The sequence below is a fragment of the Neofelis nebulosa genome, chromosome 8, assembly GCF_028018385.1.
Source record: "Neofelis nebulosa isolate mNeoNeb1 chromosome 8, mNeoNeb1.pri, whole genome shotgun sequence".
Classification (NCBI taxonomy): Eukaryota; Metazoa; Chordata; class Mammalia; order Carnivora; family Felidae; genus Neofelis; species Neofelis nebulosa.
The window spans coordinates 67,880,145-67,898,335 of record NC_080789.1 but is presented as its reverse complement, the minus strand read 5'-3'; the positions used below and the strand labels follow the sequence as shown (position 1 = coordinate 67,898,335).

At 39.0% G+C, this 18,191-nt stretch overlaps 1 protein-coding gene and 1 long non-coding RNA gene across 4 annotated transcripts in view; one reads left to right on the top strand and one right to left on the bottom strand.

The window, feature by feature from the left end:
• Positions 1-6,516, bottom strand: part of RPAP3 (RNA polymerase II associated protein 3) — a 41,583-nt gene extending 35,067 nt beyond the window's left edge. Inside the window, exons 1-3 of one of the 2 annotated variants that reach the window (XM_058743019.1) lie at positions 6,402-6,516; positions 3,340-3,523; positions 2,189-2,329 (exon numbers count right to left, since the gene is read on the bottom strand). In XM_058743019.1, the coding sequence (XP_058599002.1) occupies positions 2,189-2,329; positions 3,340-3,492 (294 nt within the window). In that variant the 5' untranslated portion in view covers positions 3,493-3,523; positions 6,402-6,516. Of the gene's footprint in view, positions 1-2,188; positions 2,330-3,339; positions 3,524-5,959; positions 5,983-6,401 lie in introns of those variants that run through there. The other variant, XM_058743020.1, reaches the window with a different exon arrangement.
• The window catches only part of LOC131519708 (uncharacterized), a 40,551-nt gene continuing 28,855 nt past the window's right edge, over positions 6,496-18,191 (top strand). For both annotated transcript variants that reach the window (XR_009265746.1, XR_009265745.1), the window contains exons 1-2: positions 6,496-6,788; positions 10,310-10,429. This is a non-coding gene — a long non-coding RNA (uncharacterized LOC131519708). The remainder of the gene's footprint in view (positions 6,789-10,309; positions 10,430-18,191) is intronic.

Here is an 18,191-nt window from a genome sequence, read left to right as displayed (position 1 = left end):
GGACACTAAAGCAGGATGCTCAGATCTGAACTAGAGCGGATGGTAAGTAAACACCTATTATCTTGCATAGATACACTAAAATGACATCAAGCAATGCAGTACATCATGACAGCATTGACCACACAAAGCAGTTCAATCAGTATCTGCTGAATGAACAAACGTTTGTGTAGAAAGCACCTCTCTAGGTAATGATCTGAGATGATGCCTTTCAAGAAAAAGCATTATAAGATACCACCTTATGAAAAGGAAAAGGCTACATAATGAAGGGTAAGGTCACGAAAAATGCAAAGCGGACTATATAATACTCAGCAGAGTAAAAGTCATGTTCAGAAAGTATCATTTCCCACAATAATAAATTCAAGACCTAAAACCATACTTCTCTTACATCAGGACAATACTGAAACAGATAGCAAATTATTTAATTAATAGTGCCAGCTCCATCTTGAGTCTATTAGCCTTGGTTTCATTAAGAAAAATACAACTAATTTGGAAAACCACTAAGCAGTATCTTCTAAAACTAAATGTGTATATAAAGTATGACCTGGCAAATTCCCCCCGGGTGCTTATATCCATCAAAAGACACATACAAGAATGTTCATAACAGGTTTGTTCATAATAGCAACCCAAATGTATGTCAACAGAAGAGTGGATACACAAATTGTGATATACTCTCATAATGGAATTCTGATCAGCAATGAAAAAAACAAATTACTGCTATTGACAATACGGATCAATGTCAGATAATGCTAGTAACCGAAGCTAAACAAAAAGAGTGTATACTATATGATACATTTATATGAAATTCCATTAACTGGCAAAACTCATCTAAAATATTAGAGATCACAACAGCAGCTACCTTTGGGGGGCAATCAACTGAAAAGGGAGGTTTCTGAGATGCTGGAAATGTCTTATATCTTGATGTGGATGGTGGTTTCTCAAGTATACATATGAGCAAAAATTCAGATTTTTGCACTTTACTGTATGTATAACCTCAAATAAAAATGTTAAACAGTAAAGTGCAAATAAAATAACAAACACAAAAATCACAAGAGTGGTTATCTATGGAAGTAGAGGGGGAGAAAAGAAGATGGGGTAGGAAAGGAGCACACTGGTAGCTTCAACAGGACTGAAAAATTCTCTATAAGTTACATGGTGGGCTCACATATTCATTTTATTATTATGCTTTAGACCATATATCTTCGCTTACTCTTTTGTATAAATCGACTATTACATTAACACTTTCAGAGAGACTAAAAAGGAATATATATTTCAGATCAGTCAAACCAAATCAACCCTTAAGGTGGGTAAGAGTCTAGAATAAGGCTGACCAACAGATTGCCTTTCACAGGCTGACCTAATGATGGCTGCTTGAAGCACTATGTAGAGGGTTCGGAGGCAGAGTACTGGTGGTAATTTTCCAGTTATACCATGTGTTACGTGCGGGAGATGGGAGGCAAACAGATTTACCCTCATCTAGAAGGGTGAAGCCCATTCTCTGGGGATCAAGAGAGGCCTACTTTTATTGTCCCATAGCCACAGCCCCAAGACTAGACACTAAGGCATTCCCTTTCAGCCAGTATTAGGTCCTTCAGTCTATAAAAACATATAGCAGAGACCTTCTTTTCTGGGAGTTATTACTATCTTAGAATTCTGGCTGTCTAGGGATTAGAGACGGTGGGAAGGAGGGATGTGGGTGCAAGTATTAACGGACAGCACGAGAGATCTTTGTGGCGATGCAATAGTTTTGAGTTCTAAATGCCATGGTGGTTACCCAAGTGTTCATGGGATAAAATGGCACAGAACTATACATACGTTGTACCATATCGATTTCCTGGTTTTGATACTGCACTGTAGTTAAGGATGATATAACCACTGGGGTAAACTGGAAGAAGAGTACACTGGACCTCTACATATTATTTTTGCAAAAAGAGAAAAAAGGAAGAAAAAAATAGGAAAAAAAGAAAAGAACACTGGCTGTTTTAGCCACTATACGCTGAAAGAGGGCTGCAGGAGAAAAAAATAATGTAGCAAATTGAAGAGCACTATGAATGAATTTGTATCCACATAAAACAATCCAAATGGCAAAAACAGGCATAAGAACTTTATTTTTCATTTAACCCATGACTCTTAGCTAACTCTGAGATAATTTTATTCAAATACTAAGAAGCACAGGAGTAGATTAACTTACCACATCAAGTTTTGCCCATGCTTCATAATCATAAGATTTTATCCTGTTTTTTGTGTTTTCATCTTTGGTTTTTTTAGAAGACTCTTTAGGTTTGCCTTTCTTCTTTTTCCTAAAATTCCCATTTCGAATAGGAGGTAAATTCTAGGGACAGGGGGAAAAAAAACACACACAATGTTTTAAGCCCTGCTCTATTAATTACATTTTTATGTAACTAGCAATGTTTAAAATTCTCACTAAATTATACCTTCAAGTAGGAAGTACTTTTTATTTTTTAAGTAGGTAAAAATATCAATTTACCATCTTCACTTATGATAATTCATGCCTGAAATGTTAAATTCATTCTCTGACAAATGTTGAACATTGTTTAGTCACAAGAAAAGTTAGTATCTAGAAAGTTTCATTATACATTTAATTTGCAATCCTAAATGCACACTTCCAAACCTGCCTGCTCTTCGGCCTTACTATAATGAATTAGCAGTAGTACAACAGCAAACTGAACTGCCTCCACATCATTAGTATGAAAAAGCTATCCATATTTAAATGCACACTCTTAAGAAAAACGTTTGGTTGTACCATCTACATTACATGCTAATACTGTATGTTAATATATCATGAAATATATAATTATATATGATCTGTATAATATATATACACACTAAATATTATATGATGTTACTCATTTACCTTAAGAATTTTCACATGGCCTTCCTTTCAGGAACTATTCGCTAAGTCTTAAAATGTCTTCATGTAGTTAATATAAATAATTACAAAGACTTTAAAAGCAGAATTTTTCAGAATGCCGACAGGCAGCAAATCACTTCAAATTCAGTATTTTCACAAAACATTTTAAAAGGTTGTGCTTTGGGGCACCTAGGTGGCTCAGTCAGTTCAGCGTCAGACTTCATCTCAGGTCATGATCTCATGCTTCATGGGTTCAAGCCTCGTGTCAGGCTCTGTGCTGACAGCTCAGGGCCTGGAGCCTGCTTTGGATTCTGTGTCTCCCGCTCTATCTGTCCCTCCTCTGCTTGTGCTCTGTCTCTTTCTCTCTCTCTCAAGAATAAACAAACATTAAAAAAAATTTTTTAATGGTTCTGCTTCACTTTAAATTAGTTATGCTGGATGCTAAAGTAGGATTTAATTAAGAAATTTACCTCTTCAGGAACACCATTCTGTCTTCTTAGTTCCATATCCTTCTGCTTAATATCCTTTTCCCAGTTTTCTAAATCTCTCATAAAGTCTTGTAATTCTTCTGCATTTTGTTTCACTTGTAGTTGTAATTCAATTGCTTTATTTGTCGAAGTCATTATGGCCTGCAGAGTTTTGACCAACCAATCTCTGACAAGAATTAAACAAAAATATTTGGTTTATTTTTTTGAAGCTTAGCTAATTACTTTTTACCACTTCATAAATGGTCAAAAAACATAGATAGAGGAGAGCCTAAAGTGATGCTGAAGAAAGAAAACATCAGTGTATCATTTTTTAGATGAACCAATGTTTGCTGAATGAACAAATGAAAAACAGACAAGTCTGGGAGTCGCTGCAATCAATATAAATGAAAGGCCATGAGGAAATCGCTGAAATTAGCAAGTAGCCCATGGTAGCAGACTGTCTGCCCATCTCTAGCTTATAAAGTAATCCTAAGGGCGCCTGGGTGGCTCAGTCGGTTAAGCGGCCGACTTCGGCTCAGGTCACGATCTCGCGGTCCGTGAGTTCGAGCCCCGCATCGGGCTCTGTGCTGACAGCTCAGAGCCTGGAGCCTGTTTCAGATTCTGTGTCTCCCTCTCTCTGACCCTCCCCTGTTCATGCTCTGTCTCTCCCTGTCTCAAAAATAAATAAAACATTAAAAAAATAAAAAAATAAATTAATCCTAATTATCTCCTTTACTCCTTTTCAAAATTTATTGAACTTCTGCTATGTGACAGGCCCTGTAAAAACAAGACAAGGTCTTACGTCTAGTGGAGAAGGAAGCAAAATAATCAAGTACTGAGCAACAAAATATTAGGCTAGGCAGGGTTTCTTAACCTTAGGGCTATCAATATTTTGGGACAGATTATTCTTTGTGGTAGGAGATCTGTCCTACGCATTGTAAGATGATTGGCAACATCTCTTCCAACTAGGTAGCGGTATTCCCCCTCCCCTCCAGACTGTGACAAAGTGCTCCAGACATTGTTAAATGTCACCTGGGAGGCATAATTAACTCCTGGTTGAGAGCAACTGTGCTAAATAGAGGTACACAGAGATGCTGTGGGACTGACAACAAAGGACAGGCATAAATCAGATGGTGGGTAGGGTGGTGGGTTCAAGGAAAGAGTCCCCAAAGTTGCTGTAACTAGCCAAGCTTCAAACAGGCCAGCCAAGTGATTAACCATGGGGAAGTGGGCAGGCAGACTGAAGGACTAAGAAAGAGAATGATGAGAGAGAAGGCCGAGGTGGCTATGGGACAGATCTTGAAATGCCATGCCATGAGGTCTGAAAACTATGTGAAAAGTATTATAGTGGGAAAATAAAAGATACATGATGACTGATTCACATAAGGAGTGGGGGAGCAGAGGACTTAACCAGTGTCTTAGATTTCTGGCTTGGGAGCCTGGTTAAATTAGTAGTGCCATTTTGAGTCTGGATCACAATTTTAAAAGGAAAAAAAGGGGGCACCTGGCTGGCTCAGTTGGTGGAGCATGTGACTCTTGATTTTGGGATTATGAGTTCAAGCCCCACATTGGGTGTAGAGATTAGTTTAAAAATTTTTCTTTAGACCTTTAAAAAAAAAGAAAGAAAGAAAAGGAAAAAGTTTCAGGATTGGAGGACAAGAGGAAAGGCAAGTATCTCAGTTTGAGATATGCTGAACTGGGTGCTTATGGAAGATCAGGATATAACCAGTAGGTAGTTATAGGTAGTCACACAGGGCTAGAGATACAAATTTGAGTGTCGCTAGCATAAAGGTGGAAATTGCAATCATGGATTTGGACATGCTTAATCACTGTGACTACAGGTTTGGGTGGGGAGGGACTGGAACCTGGAAAACACTATCTTTTGGGGAACAAGCAGAGGAAGAGATGCCAACACACATAGGAAAAACTAGGCAGCAACAACTAGAGAGTTGGTAGGAAAACTTGGGCGAGTAATTTCACCAAATAGAATTCTTAAGAGTTCCAGGTGAGAGAGGTTAGCAGTGCCAAATGACACAAAGATCATCTAAGAGTAATGAAAGTGCATTATATTTGGTCATGTAAAGATTTATTAAGAATTTTATTGAGATTTAAAGAAAAAGTGGAAATAAAATGAGATGCTGAGTAAATGAGATTATATTGGGATTAGCGTGATTCTGTAATAATCTAAGATTGCTCAGGAGTATAGTCTGGCGAACAGAAACAAGATAAGATCTAGGAAAAAGGGTGAGTGATGGGACAAAGTTCCCAAAAAGGTGGGAGGGGACTCAAAGCTTAAGAGGAGTGGGGGAGTAGAAAGGGAGAGAGAGAAATTAGAAAAATTAGTTTTCTAACGGTTGCAAATGCAGATAGGTCTTCTGACCCCTAGCCTGGCCCTTGAACCTAAACTAAGTTTAAGATTCTTTTCAGGCAGTGCCCATGTTTGATCACATATGTAGATCTCATTTAAAAAAATAAAGCAAAACCAGTATAGTGCTTTGCTGGGGGCTCAAAAATAGGAATAAAGCCGCAGCAAGCCACTGTGATGCTGCAAAGCGTCGAAACCTTTTTCCATTTCATTCATCACCTCTGCTGCTCCCGCAGGCGCAATGGCTCCCAACGGTACCTGCGACGAGGCTCGAGTCGAGCAAGCACCCAGAAACTTCCAGCGCGGGGCGTATCGCTTTTACACTCAATATCCGAGCGAACACTGCACACCGACGCCGACAGGGGGCGTGCCCCACCGCAGTTCTCTCGGGAGAGTGGGTCTGCGGTCCGACCACCGCAAACCCGCCCAGTACCCCGGGCAGCCGGGGTGGAGGGACGGTCAGCAGGGCAGGTCGTCCAGACCCGGGCGCGCGGAGCAAGCCCCTTCCGGAACGCTCACCCGGGACGCCGCTACCCTGGACACCGCTACCCTGGACACCGCCGCGCCCTCGCCGCCCACCCTCACGCCCTCACGCCCTCCGCCTCACCCCGGACCCACGGCCGCGCGCCCCCTTCGAGCCACGCGACCCCAAAAGCCCCGTCGGCTGCCAAAGCCGGCGATAACGACAAGGCCAGCTCACCTCACCAGGCCGTTACTGCCCGCAAGGCCGGCATCCCAGGCTCGCAGCAACTCACGCCGAGCCCCGCCTTCCTGAGCTTTCCCACAAGACCTCGCGTGCCGTCGCCCCGCCCCCTAGCGTCCGGGCGGAGCATGCGCAGAAGGTCAGACACAGTGTCCGGTTTTCTCAGGGTACAAGTAGAGAATTGACAGGTGCGTTAAAGCCGAATCAGACGCCTTGCCTGCTTCCAATATAACTAAACTACACGGGAGATAACCCACAAACTGCAATCATCCTGACTTGTTCTGATTGCCAAAATAATAACTCCTTGACTATTTCCTTGGACTCCCCTCAAGATGATTTCATCCTGAATATTTGCCCTGCGGGTGTCTATAGGTCACGACCTTTGTAAGTACGATAATCATCTGAGAAAGTTACTGTTTCACTATCTGAACAGACTGTGAAATCTTGTGACTCTGACAAATGTGCAAGGTTGTTTTGTTTTGCTTCCTGTAAGTACTTGTATTTGACAAACCAATTCTTCAGTCGGCCTCTCTTCACCTTTGCGAGTAAACTCTGCTTTTCTAAGTGTATCTGACTCTGAGTCTTTCTTGGTCGTGTGTCAGTACTAAGGTTTCTCTTTGGAGTGCCCTGGCTTACAAAGAAGAAAGAATGTGAACCTTTTAATATTTCTTGCGTCTGCTTCCTGTGTGAGTGAGCTTTCTTTCATTTTCAGGACAACTCTAAAATTGTAAGACAAAAATAATTTCAAAAGTCCATGAAAACAAACGGAAGCAAAGAAACCTGTCAGTTCGAAACAACTCAGTGATCTCAGACATTAGCCTCAAAATCCAGTTCAGTGGCTCTCAGGCTTGACTGAACTTTGAAATCATCTATGGAGCGTTTAAAAAAAAAAAAATCTTATTTCTAGATTTTGTCCCCAGAGATTCTGATTTAATTAGTGCAGCCAGAGAATCCTGATTTTTTAAAGCACAGGATACAATTGTTCATTTAAGACTGGGAGCCACTAATCCAGATAATCATCAATGAAAACGCACCCTGGGGTCCTCTCTTACAAGGGCAGATCATTAGCTCATCTTTCCAACTGTATATTTATATAGTATCTTTGTATTTTCACATCATAATAGTCAAATCATCGAGTGTATCATCAACATATTTACTAATGAAATGATCCTTTTGGTTTTGTGTTTTTAATTATAATAAATCATTTTAAAACAGATATTGATTTATGGATGTTCTTAACAAAAGCAATCTATTTTTTTAAATGAATTCTACCAGAGTCAATTGAGATGAGAGGGATGGGGGCTGCTGGCTCCTTTAGTAAAACCTCATAGACCCTTGGGTGAATCCTCCCTCCTATTTTTCTTCCTCTCAAGTCACATAATAGACAATTTCTTAGTGAGTACAGAAGCAAAGTGAAAGGAGTTAAATCAAATGGTCTTGAGGGCCTTTGTTACCTAATTCTGAGGCTCACATTGTTCTACCAAAAACAGCTATGCCTGTAATGACCGCCTTCTCTCTTGTGAGCCCAGACATGGGCCATTGTAAGTTCTTTTCTAGAGTGCAGACTTCCCCACTTCTGTTGACATGTCTTCAAATAGTTTTCAACAAGGTTGGTAAATTATGCTTTTATGCCTCATTAATTAATTTCTTTTTAGGGAAAACAAACCCCAGTCATCTCAGTTGCACTTATTGTTAATATCTGAATAGTCACTTTCAAAAAGGTGTCTCTATGTGTTCTATATGTTGAATTTCTAATAGTGGAAGTAGGGGCGCCTGGGTGGCGCAGTCGGTTAAGCGTCCAACTTCAGCCAGGTCACGATCTCGCGGTCCATGAGTTCGAGCCCCACGTCAGGCTCTGGGCTGATGGCTCAGAGCCTGGAGCCTGTTTCCACTTCTGCGTCTCCCTCTCTCTCTGCCCCTCCCCCGTTCATGCTCTGTCTCTCTCTGTCCCAAAAATAAATAAAAAACGTTGAAAAAAAAAATTTTTAATAGTGGAAGTATATATAAATGTTTATTATTGCAAGAGTAAAATGCTGCAATTAATGATTATGAATGGTGTTAATTTTGTCAATGGTGTTAATGTCTGAAAAAATTATTGACATCTTCAAAATAGCTAAATAAGGAAACACTCTGAAAGTTAATACAAATCTTAAGAAAAGGAATACTAGAGGCTCCTGGGTGGCTCAGTTGGTTAAGTGTCCAACTCTTGATTTCAGCTCAGGTCATGATCTCACAGTTCATGAAGTAGAACCCCACATCGGGCTCTGTGCTGACAGTGTGGAGCCTGCTTGAGATTCTCTCCCTTGCTCTGTCCCTTGTGTGCTCTCTCTCTCTCTAAAAAATAAATAAAACAATTTATGTATGGGGTTTAATTGCATGTGAGATAAAGCCCAGTATAAGAGTTGCTTAAACATAAGAGAATATTTCTCTCTCAAATAAAAGAAGACTGAATATGAGCAATCCAGGGTTGGTATTTGTCACAGACTTTGAGTCTGGAGTTCTCTCTTGTCCAGCAAGAGAGTGGATGCAGAATTGAATATGAAAGAGGCTAATGTCTGGGAGGAGACAAGAGCCCCCCACAGAGGTTTCATCTCCATATTTATTGAGCTCTCAAGATCTTACATACATGGTGAATGTGAAGAAAACTATCAGATAGTAATCATTAACTCATGTAAGAAGCAAAGTGCCTGGGGGCCAGTGGAGTTTGTGATCAGGTACATTGGTGTCAGATGGAAAGGAATTTTACTCATGATCCCATTACAGTATCTCACTACCTAGCCTCGGGTGCTTTTGCCCCACGGTGGTGGCTTTCTGCCCTAAGCTTTTTCCTAACCCATTTATGTAAGTAGAACCTATTTCTCCATAGGTGTGATAATTTCAGTGTCAGACCCAGGCACCTTCGACCTTATGGCTCCATCATCTTCAGCATATGGCTTCCCTGGTGGCTCAAGATGGATGCTTAAGCTCCAGCCATCGTATCTGCAATCCAGACAGCAGGAAGGGGCAGAGTGGGAATAGTGGCCTTTAAGAACACTCCTTTTTCCATGCCACTGGCCAGGACTTAGACACATGGCCACTCCTGGCTGCAAGAGAAGTTTTACTCTTGGAAGTCATGTTGCTCATCTAAAAACAATTCAGGAAAAACAAGAGGAGAGCAGATATTGAAGGGAAATTAGTAACCTCTATCATAGGCCTTCATAAGTATTCTTTGAAAGAATGGCAAACACATAAATAAGTCAATACTGCTAGAAATCCAAGCTCACTCTAGCCAGAGGAAAAGGGTTAAATTTTGTAACCCTGTTCTGCTACCTACTGAGAATGTGGCTTAACCTAAGCCTTAGTTGCCCAGGTAAAATTAAAATGGTAAAGATAGAAATAACTAATAGACTGAGCAAAATGTATGTAAAAACCCAACCTAGCACAGTCTGGGACAGCTTGAGATCTTAAATATTAATTCCTGCCCCTCCCTCCTTAGCAAAGCTAAGATCCAGACCCTGGGATGTGATCACTCCTCCATTTCTGACTCTGTCTCCCACTTGACTGCCTGGAATACCTCTGAAGGGGTCTGTAAGGAGGATGAGTACTAGGCACCAGTAGATGAATGTTAAGGTTAATCGCAGGGAACATGGGCTACCTCTCTTCATGAAAAATGAAATCTGTGTAATAAGCGAGACAGGTAAGCATTATCGTAAGTAATAAGCGTATTATACTTTTTACCTCACAACGTGATGGTAATATTATCTCCATCATACCAGTGAGGAAACTGATCTGAATAATTAAGAAATTTGCCTAGACAGCCAGCAAATGACAGGGTTTGGTGAGGTACCTGGCCATTCTGACTTCAGAGCCAGCACCTATGACCACCGTGTTCTACTGACTCACTGTCTTGTTCATTTGACTGTTAGCTCCCCTGAGGAAGGACAAGATGAGGCCCTGTTTCATCCATCTGAATTTTAACTTGCCTGAGGTATTCCTTCATACCTGGCATTTTCCTAGCATCTGTGACCTACATCATCTGTTTACAGGTAAGAACTCTCTTTTTATCTCTCTTTATCTCTCCCTCCTCCCTCACTTTGGTCAACTCCCACAACCACAGAAGCTACATCCAGAAGCGTCCTTACGTTCCTTGTGGATGTGGTCAAGGGGGCTGGTTACAAGAGCTAGGGATCACCAGTCTCCATTTACCGGACCCTGTAATCTATGTGCAATGCTCCTTCCAATCTTTGTTTTTAGACTTTATTTTTTTAATAGAAGCTTTAGGGTTCCAATAAGCTGAGAGGAAGGTACCGAAATTTCCCATATACCTCCTGCCCACACATACCTAGCCTCTCTCATTATCAATATCAGTCATCAGAATAGTGCAATTTTTTACCAAAGATGAACTTAACATTGACACATCACAGGCACCCAGAGTCTTAACTTAGTTTAACTAAGACCCAGAGTCTAACTTTAGTTTAACTAAAAAAAGTTCACTCTTAGTACTGCACAGTGGGTTTGGAAAAATTTATAACAACAATACATACATCATTGTATCATACCGAATATTTTCACTGTCCTAAAAATCCTCTGTTATATGTCTATTCATCCCTCCCCACTACCTGCAACTCTGGGAACGACTGATCTTTTTTATTGTCTCCATAGTTTTCCTTTTTCCAGAATGTCATATACTTGGAATCATACAGATGTAGCCTTCTCATATTGGCTTGTTTTCACTCAGTATAATGAATTTTAGGTTCCTCCATGTTTTTTCGTGGCTTGATAACTCATTTCTTTCTAGCGCTGAATAATATTCTATTGCCTGGATGGACCACAGTTTATCCATTCACCTACTGAAGAGCATCCTGTTTGCTTCCAAGTTTTGGTAATTATGAATGCAGCTGCTATAAACATTCACATGCATGTTATTGTGTGGACATAAGTTTTCAGATCCTTTGGGTAGATACCAAGAAGAATAATTGCTGGATCATATGGTAAGAGTATGTTTCGTTTTGCGAGAAATTGCCAGACTGTCTTCCAATGTAACTGTCCATTTTGTGTTCCCACCAGTAATGAGTGAGAGTTCCTGTTGCTTCACATCAGTACCAGCGTTTGGTGTTGTCAGTGTTCCAGATTTTGGCCATCGAATAGGTCTATAGTGGTGTCATGTTGTTTTAATCTGCATTTCCCTGATGACATTTGATGTGGAGCATCTTTTCATATGCTTATTTGCCATCTGTATATCTTCTTTGGGGCGGTGTTTGTTATGGTCCCATTTTTTAATTGAGTTGTTTTCTTATTGTTGAGTTTTAAGAGTTCTTTGTATATTTTATTTTTTTTTAGTTGTTTTTTTTTTTTAACGTTTATTTATTTTTGAGACAGAGAGAGACAGAGCACGAATGGGGGAGGGTCAGAGAGAGGGAGACACAGAATCTGAAACAGGCTCCAGGCTCCGAGCTGTCAGCATAGAGCCCAACGCGGGGCTCAAACTCACGGACCGCGAGATCGTGACCTGAGCCGAAGTTGGCCGCTTAACCGACTGAGCCACCCAGGCGCCCCTCTTTGTATATTTTAGATAACAGTCTATTATCAGATGTGTATCTTGCAAATATTTTTTCCTAGTCTGTAACTTCTCCACCAATGCTCTTGCTACTGTTTTTCACAGAGCAGACGTTTTTAATTTTAATGAAGTATAGCTTATCAACTTGTCTTTCATGAATCATGTCTTTGGTATTGTATCTAAAAAGGCATCACCATACCCAAAGCCATCTAGGTTTTCTCGTATGTTATCTTCTAGGAGTTTTATGGTTTTGTGTTTTACATTTAGATCTATGATCCATTTAGAGTTAACTTTTGTGAAGGGTATGAGACCTTTGTTTAGACTGATGTTTTTTACATGTAGATGTCTGGTTGTTCCAGAATCTTGTTGAAAATATCTTAACTCCATTCTATTACCTTGGCTCCTTTGTAAAAATCATTGGCAATATTTATGCGAGGCTATGTCTGGGCTCCCTATTCTGTTCCATCGAACTACTTGTCTTTTCTTTCACCAAACACCACACTGTCTTGATTACTGTAGCTGTATAGTAAGGCTTGAAGTCGGGTAGCATAGTCCTTCAACTTTGTTCTTCGCTTCCAATATTGTGTTGGCTCTTCTGTGTCTTTTGCCCCTCCATATAAAGTTTAGAATTGATTTGTCAATACCTATAAAATAATTTGCTGGGATTTTGATTGGGATTCCATTGAATCTATAGATCAAGTTGGGAAGAATTGACATCTTGACAATATTGAATCTTCCTATCTGAACATGGAATATCTATCCCTTTACTTATTTTTACATCTTATTCATCAAAATGTTTTAAGTTTCTTCATAAAGATCTTATATTTTGTCAGGTTTATACTTATTTCATTTTGGGGGGTGCGAATGTAAATGGTATTTTGTTTTTCATTTCAAATTCTACTTATTCATTGCTGGTATATAGGAAACCAACTTACTTTTATATATTAACCTTGTATCCTTTAACCTTGCTATAAGCACTTATTAATTCCAAGAGGTTTTTTGTTGAGTCTTTCAGACTTTCTACATAGATGATCATGTCATCTGTGAATAAAGACAGTTTTATGTCTTCTTTTCCCAATAAGCATACCTTTTACTTCCTTTTCTTGCCATATTGCATTAAAAAGAGTATTGTGTTGAAAAAGGGTAGTGAGAGGGGACATTTTTGCCTTGTACCTGATTTTAGTGGGAAACTTTCAAGTTTCTCAGTATTAAGTGTGATGTTAGCTGTAAGTTTTTTGTATATTTTTTAAATCAAGTTGAGAAAGTTTCCTCTTTTTCCTAGTTTACTGTGAGCTTTTATTATGAGTGGGCATTGGATTTTGTCAAATGCTTTTTTTGCACCTATTAATATGATCATGTGATTTCTCTTTTTTAGTCTGTCGATGTGCTAGATTATATTAATTGATTTTTGAATGTTGAACCAGCCTTGGATACCTGGAATAAATTCTACTTGGTCACAAGTATAAATCACAAGATTTATATAATTCTTTTTATACTTTTTTTTTGGATTCTATTTACTAATTTTTTTTGAGGATTTTTACATCTATGTTCATGAGATATATTGGTCTGTAGTTTTCTTTTCTTGTAATGTCTTTGTCTGGTTTTAGTATCAGCATAATGCTGACCTCATAGAATTACTTAGGAAGCATTCCCTCTTTTTCTATCCTCTGAAAGAGATTGTAGAAAATTTGTTAAATTTCTTCCTTACCTATTTAAAAAAATTCACCAGGAAACCCATCTGGACCTGGTCCTTTCTCTTGTGGAAGGTTATTAATATTATTACTTCTTTAATAGATATAGGCCTATTCACATCATCTATTATTTCTTATGTCTTTCAAGGAAGTCATTCATTTCATCTAGGTTATCGAATTTATGAGCATAGAGTTGTTCATAGTATTCCTTTATTATCCTTTTAATTTCCATAGAATCTGTGGTGTTGTTCTTCTTTCATTTTGATATTAATAATTTGTGTCCTTTCCTTTTTTCTTGGTTAGCCCAGCTAGAGGCGTATCAACTTTTTTGATCTTTTCAAAGAACTTTTAGTTTCATTGATTTTCTCTATTGGTTTCCTGTTTTCAATTTAATTGATTTCTGCTCTAATTCTTATTATTTATTTTCTTCTACTTATGTTTTACTTAATTTTCTCTTCTTTTTCTAGTTTCCTAAGGTGGAAACTTAGATGATTTATTTTAGATCTCTCTCCTTTTCTAATATATGCATTAAATGCTATAATTTTTCCTCTAAGCACTGCATCTCACAAATTCTGGTAAGTTGTATTGTCATTTTCATTTAGTTCAAAATATTTTAAATTTTGTCTTGAGATTTTTTTTTCCTTGACTCGTGTTATTTAGAAGTGTGTTATTTAATGTCCATGTATTTTAGGGTTTTCCAGTTATCTTTTGTTATCTTTTGAGAGCAGACATTGTAGGATTCTATTCTTCTGAATTTGTTAAAGAGTATTTTGTGGACCAGAATGTGGTCTATCTTGGTGAATGACCCATATGAATATGAATGTTGGATGAAATAGTTTATGGATGTCAATGATATTCAATGTTGATTGATGGACAGTTTAACTGTCCTTAGTGATTTTCTGCCTACCAGATCTGTCTGCTTCTGAGAACAAGATATTCGTATCTCCAACTATGATACTGGACTCATCTGTTTCTTCTATTTTATCAGATTTGCCTCTTGGAATTTCATGCTCTGTTGTAATATGCATACACATTAAGAATTGTTACATCTTCCAGGTGCCTAGGTGGCTCAGTAGGTTAAGTGCCTTGACTCTTGATTTCAGTTCAAGTCATGATCTCATGGTTTGTGGGTTTGAGCCCCACTGCCCAGGATTCTCTCTCTCTCCCTCTCTCTCTGCCCTTCCCCCACTCGTGCATGCTCTTTCTCTCTCTCTCTCTCTCTCTCTCTCTCTCTCAAAATAAATAAACATTTTAAAAAATACAAAGAATTGTTATATCTCCTTGGAGAGTTGACTCCTTTATCATTATGTAATGCTCTTTTTTTTCCCCTGATAACTTTCCTTACTTGAAGTCTAGTCTGTCTGAAATTAACATAGTGATGCCTGCTTTCTTTTGATTAGTGCTAGCATGGTATTTTTTTCTCTATCCATTTACTTTCTATCTATGTGTGTCTTTATATTTGAAGTTGGTTTCTTGTAGACAACATATAATTGATTCTTGTGGGGTTTTTTTAATGTTTTATTTATTTTTGAGGGTGGGAGGGGCAGAGAGAAAGGGACAGAGGATCCAAAGAGGGCTCCATGCTGCCAGTGCAGAACCAGATGCAAGGATCAAACTCACTAAGCATGAGATCATGACCTGAGCTGAAGTCAGAAGCTTAACTGACTGAGCCACCCCCCTTTGATCCACTATGACAATCTCTTTTATTTGTTGCACTTAGACCACTGACATTCAAAGTGACTATTGATACAGTTGAATTAATATGTACCATATTCATTACTGTTTTCTATTTGTTGTCCTAGGTCTTTGTTCCTATTTTTGTTTCCCATTCTTTTTCTGGCTTTTATGCTCTTTTTTAAAAAAAAAATTTTTTTTTACATTTATTTTTTTTTTTTAACGTTTTTTTATTTATTTTTGAGACAGAGAGAGACAGAGCATGAACGGGGGAGGGGCAGAGAGAGAGAGGAAGACACAGAATCGGAAGCAGGCTCCAGGCTCTGAGCCATCAGCCCAGAGCCCGACGCAGGGCTCGAACTCACGGACCGCGAGATCATGACCTGAGCCGAAGTCGGACACTCAACCGACTGAGCCACCCAGGCGCCCCTACATTTATTTATTTTTGAGAGACAGAGTGCCAGCAGGGGAGAGGCAGAGAGAGAAGGAGACATAGAACCTGAAGCAGGCTCCAGGCTCTGAGCCTGGCTTTTATATTCTTAATTGAGCTTTTCATGTGATTCCATTTTTTTCTCCTTTCTTAGTAGATCCATTATATTTCTTTTTTTTTTCTTTTACTTTTTTAAATCATTATCCTAGATTTTGCAATATACATTTACAATATTAATCCATATCCACTTTCAAATAACACTATGCCACATCATGGGTAATTGGAGTACCTTATACTAACAAAATAATTCTAATCCCTTCCTCTCATCCCTTGTACCTGTTATTAATTTCATTTATATGTAAGGATAAATATATACATATATATCCATAATACATATATGTATACAAGTATACATAAGTGTGTGTGTGTGTGTGTGTATATATATATATGCATAATATATGTGATAGAACACATTATTGCTGTTGTTATTTTGTATATGGGCAGCCGAAGTGAGCACTTGCTATTGTTATTCTGAACAAACTGTTGTCTTTTAGAGAAATTAATAATAAGAGAAATAAAAGTTTTTACTTTATCTTCACGTTTCATTTCTTCTTTTCCTTCTCTCCAAAGAACTTCTTTTAAAAATTTTTGTTTAATTAAGAAAGTCTTTGGGGCACCTGTCTGGCTCAGTCAGAAGAGCATGTGACTCTGATCTCAGGGTTGTAAGTTCGAGCCCTACATTGGGTTCAGATGTTACTTAAAAATAAAGTCTTCAGGGGCACCTGGGTGGCTCAGTCGGTTAAGCGTCCGACTGTGGCTCAGGTCATGATCTCACGGTCCGTGAGTTCGAGCCCCACATCAGGCTCTGTGCTGACAGCTCAGAGCCTGGAGCCTGTTTCAGATTCTGTGTCTCCCTCTCTCTCTGACCCTCCCCCATTCATGCTGTCTCTCCCTGTCTCAAAAATAAACATTAAAAAAATTTAAAAAAAATAATAAAGTCTTCAAAAAAAAAAAAAAGACAGTCTTTATCTCTCCTTCCATTTTGAAGAATAATTTTTCAGGGTCCAGAATTCTAGGCTGGTGGGTTTTTTCCTGTCAACATTTTAAATATATCACATCATTCTCTTCTGGATTGCATGGTTTCTGAAAGGAAATCAGATGTAATTCTTATCTTTGTTCCTCTGTAGGTAAGATTCCCCCCACCCCCGGCTTCTTTCACAATTTTTCTTTAAGTTTGATTTTCTATAATTTGAATATGATATGTCAAAGTAGAGTTGGGTTTTTTTGACATTTATTCTGCTTGGTGTTTTCTGAAATTTCTGGATCTCTGGTGTCTGTCATAATTGGGGGAAATTCTCAGTCATTATTGTTTCAAATATTTCTTTTGTTCCTTTCTCCCTTTCTTCTCCTTCTGGTATTCTCATTATGTGTATGTTACACCTTTTGTAGTTGTCCTACAGGCCTTGGATATTTGTCTTGGATGTTTTTCAGCCTTTGTTCTCTTGCATTTTGGTTTGGGGGATTCTTTTGAGCTATCCTCAAGCTCAGAGATTCTCTCCTCAAATGTGTTCAGTCTGCTAATAAGCCCATCAAAGGTATTCTTCATTTCCGTTATAGTGTTTTCATCTCTAGAATTTCTTTTTGGTTCTTTCTTAGGCTTCTCATTTCTCTGCTCACATTTTGCCCATCAGTTCTTGCATGCTGTCTACTTTATTTATTATAGCCCTTAACATATTAATCAGTTGCTTTAAATTCCTTATCTGATGATTCCAACATCCCTGCCATGTCTGTTTCTGATGTTTGCCCTATAGCTTCAAATTATGTTACTTTGCCTTTTGGTATGCTTTGCCGATTGCCAGGCTTGGTAAATAGGCCTTTAGTAACGTGGTGGTGAGGTGTGGGGAGAGGGGAAACGTCCTACAATGATTGTGGCTGAGTCTTTTAGTGAGCCTGTGCCTCTGGATTGAGAATTTCACAAGTGTTTCTCAGAAGGTTTTTTTCTCCCCCTTTGTGTGTGAGAGGATGGCTAAAGTGGGTTGATTTGGGTATTTCCCTTCCCCAGATCAGTTAGGCTCTAATAATATTTCAGCAGGTTAGCCTCTGGCTAACAAGTTTCCCCCAAAGGCAGGCTTTGTTAAGGACAGAGTGCTCTAATTATTTCAAAATGATTCCACCTCTCCTCCCTATGCCAGAAGCCCAAGGGGGTTTCTCTCTGATACACTCTATGGGACCTGGCGGAACTCCAAGAGGTAAATCTCACAATACTGTGGCATCCCCCTGTGACTGGGTTCCTGGAGTTTTTAACTCTCAGAGTAGTCTGTACCGCCTCTCCATCAGGCAATTCATCAGTTGCAGTTCAGATTTTCCTGTCTTGTCACTGCCTTCTGCAATGGTTTCTGCCTGAGAGTCTCCGCCCCAGTAAGCTGTCTTTCCAAACTTATTCCAATCTTTATTTG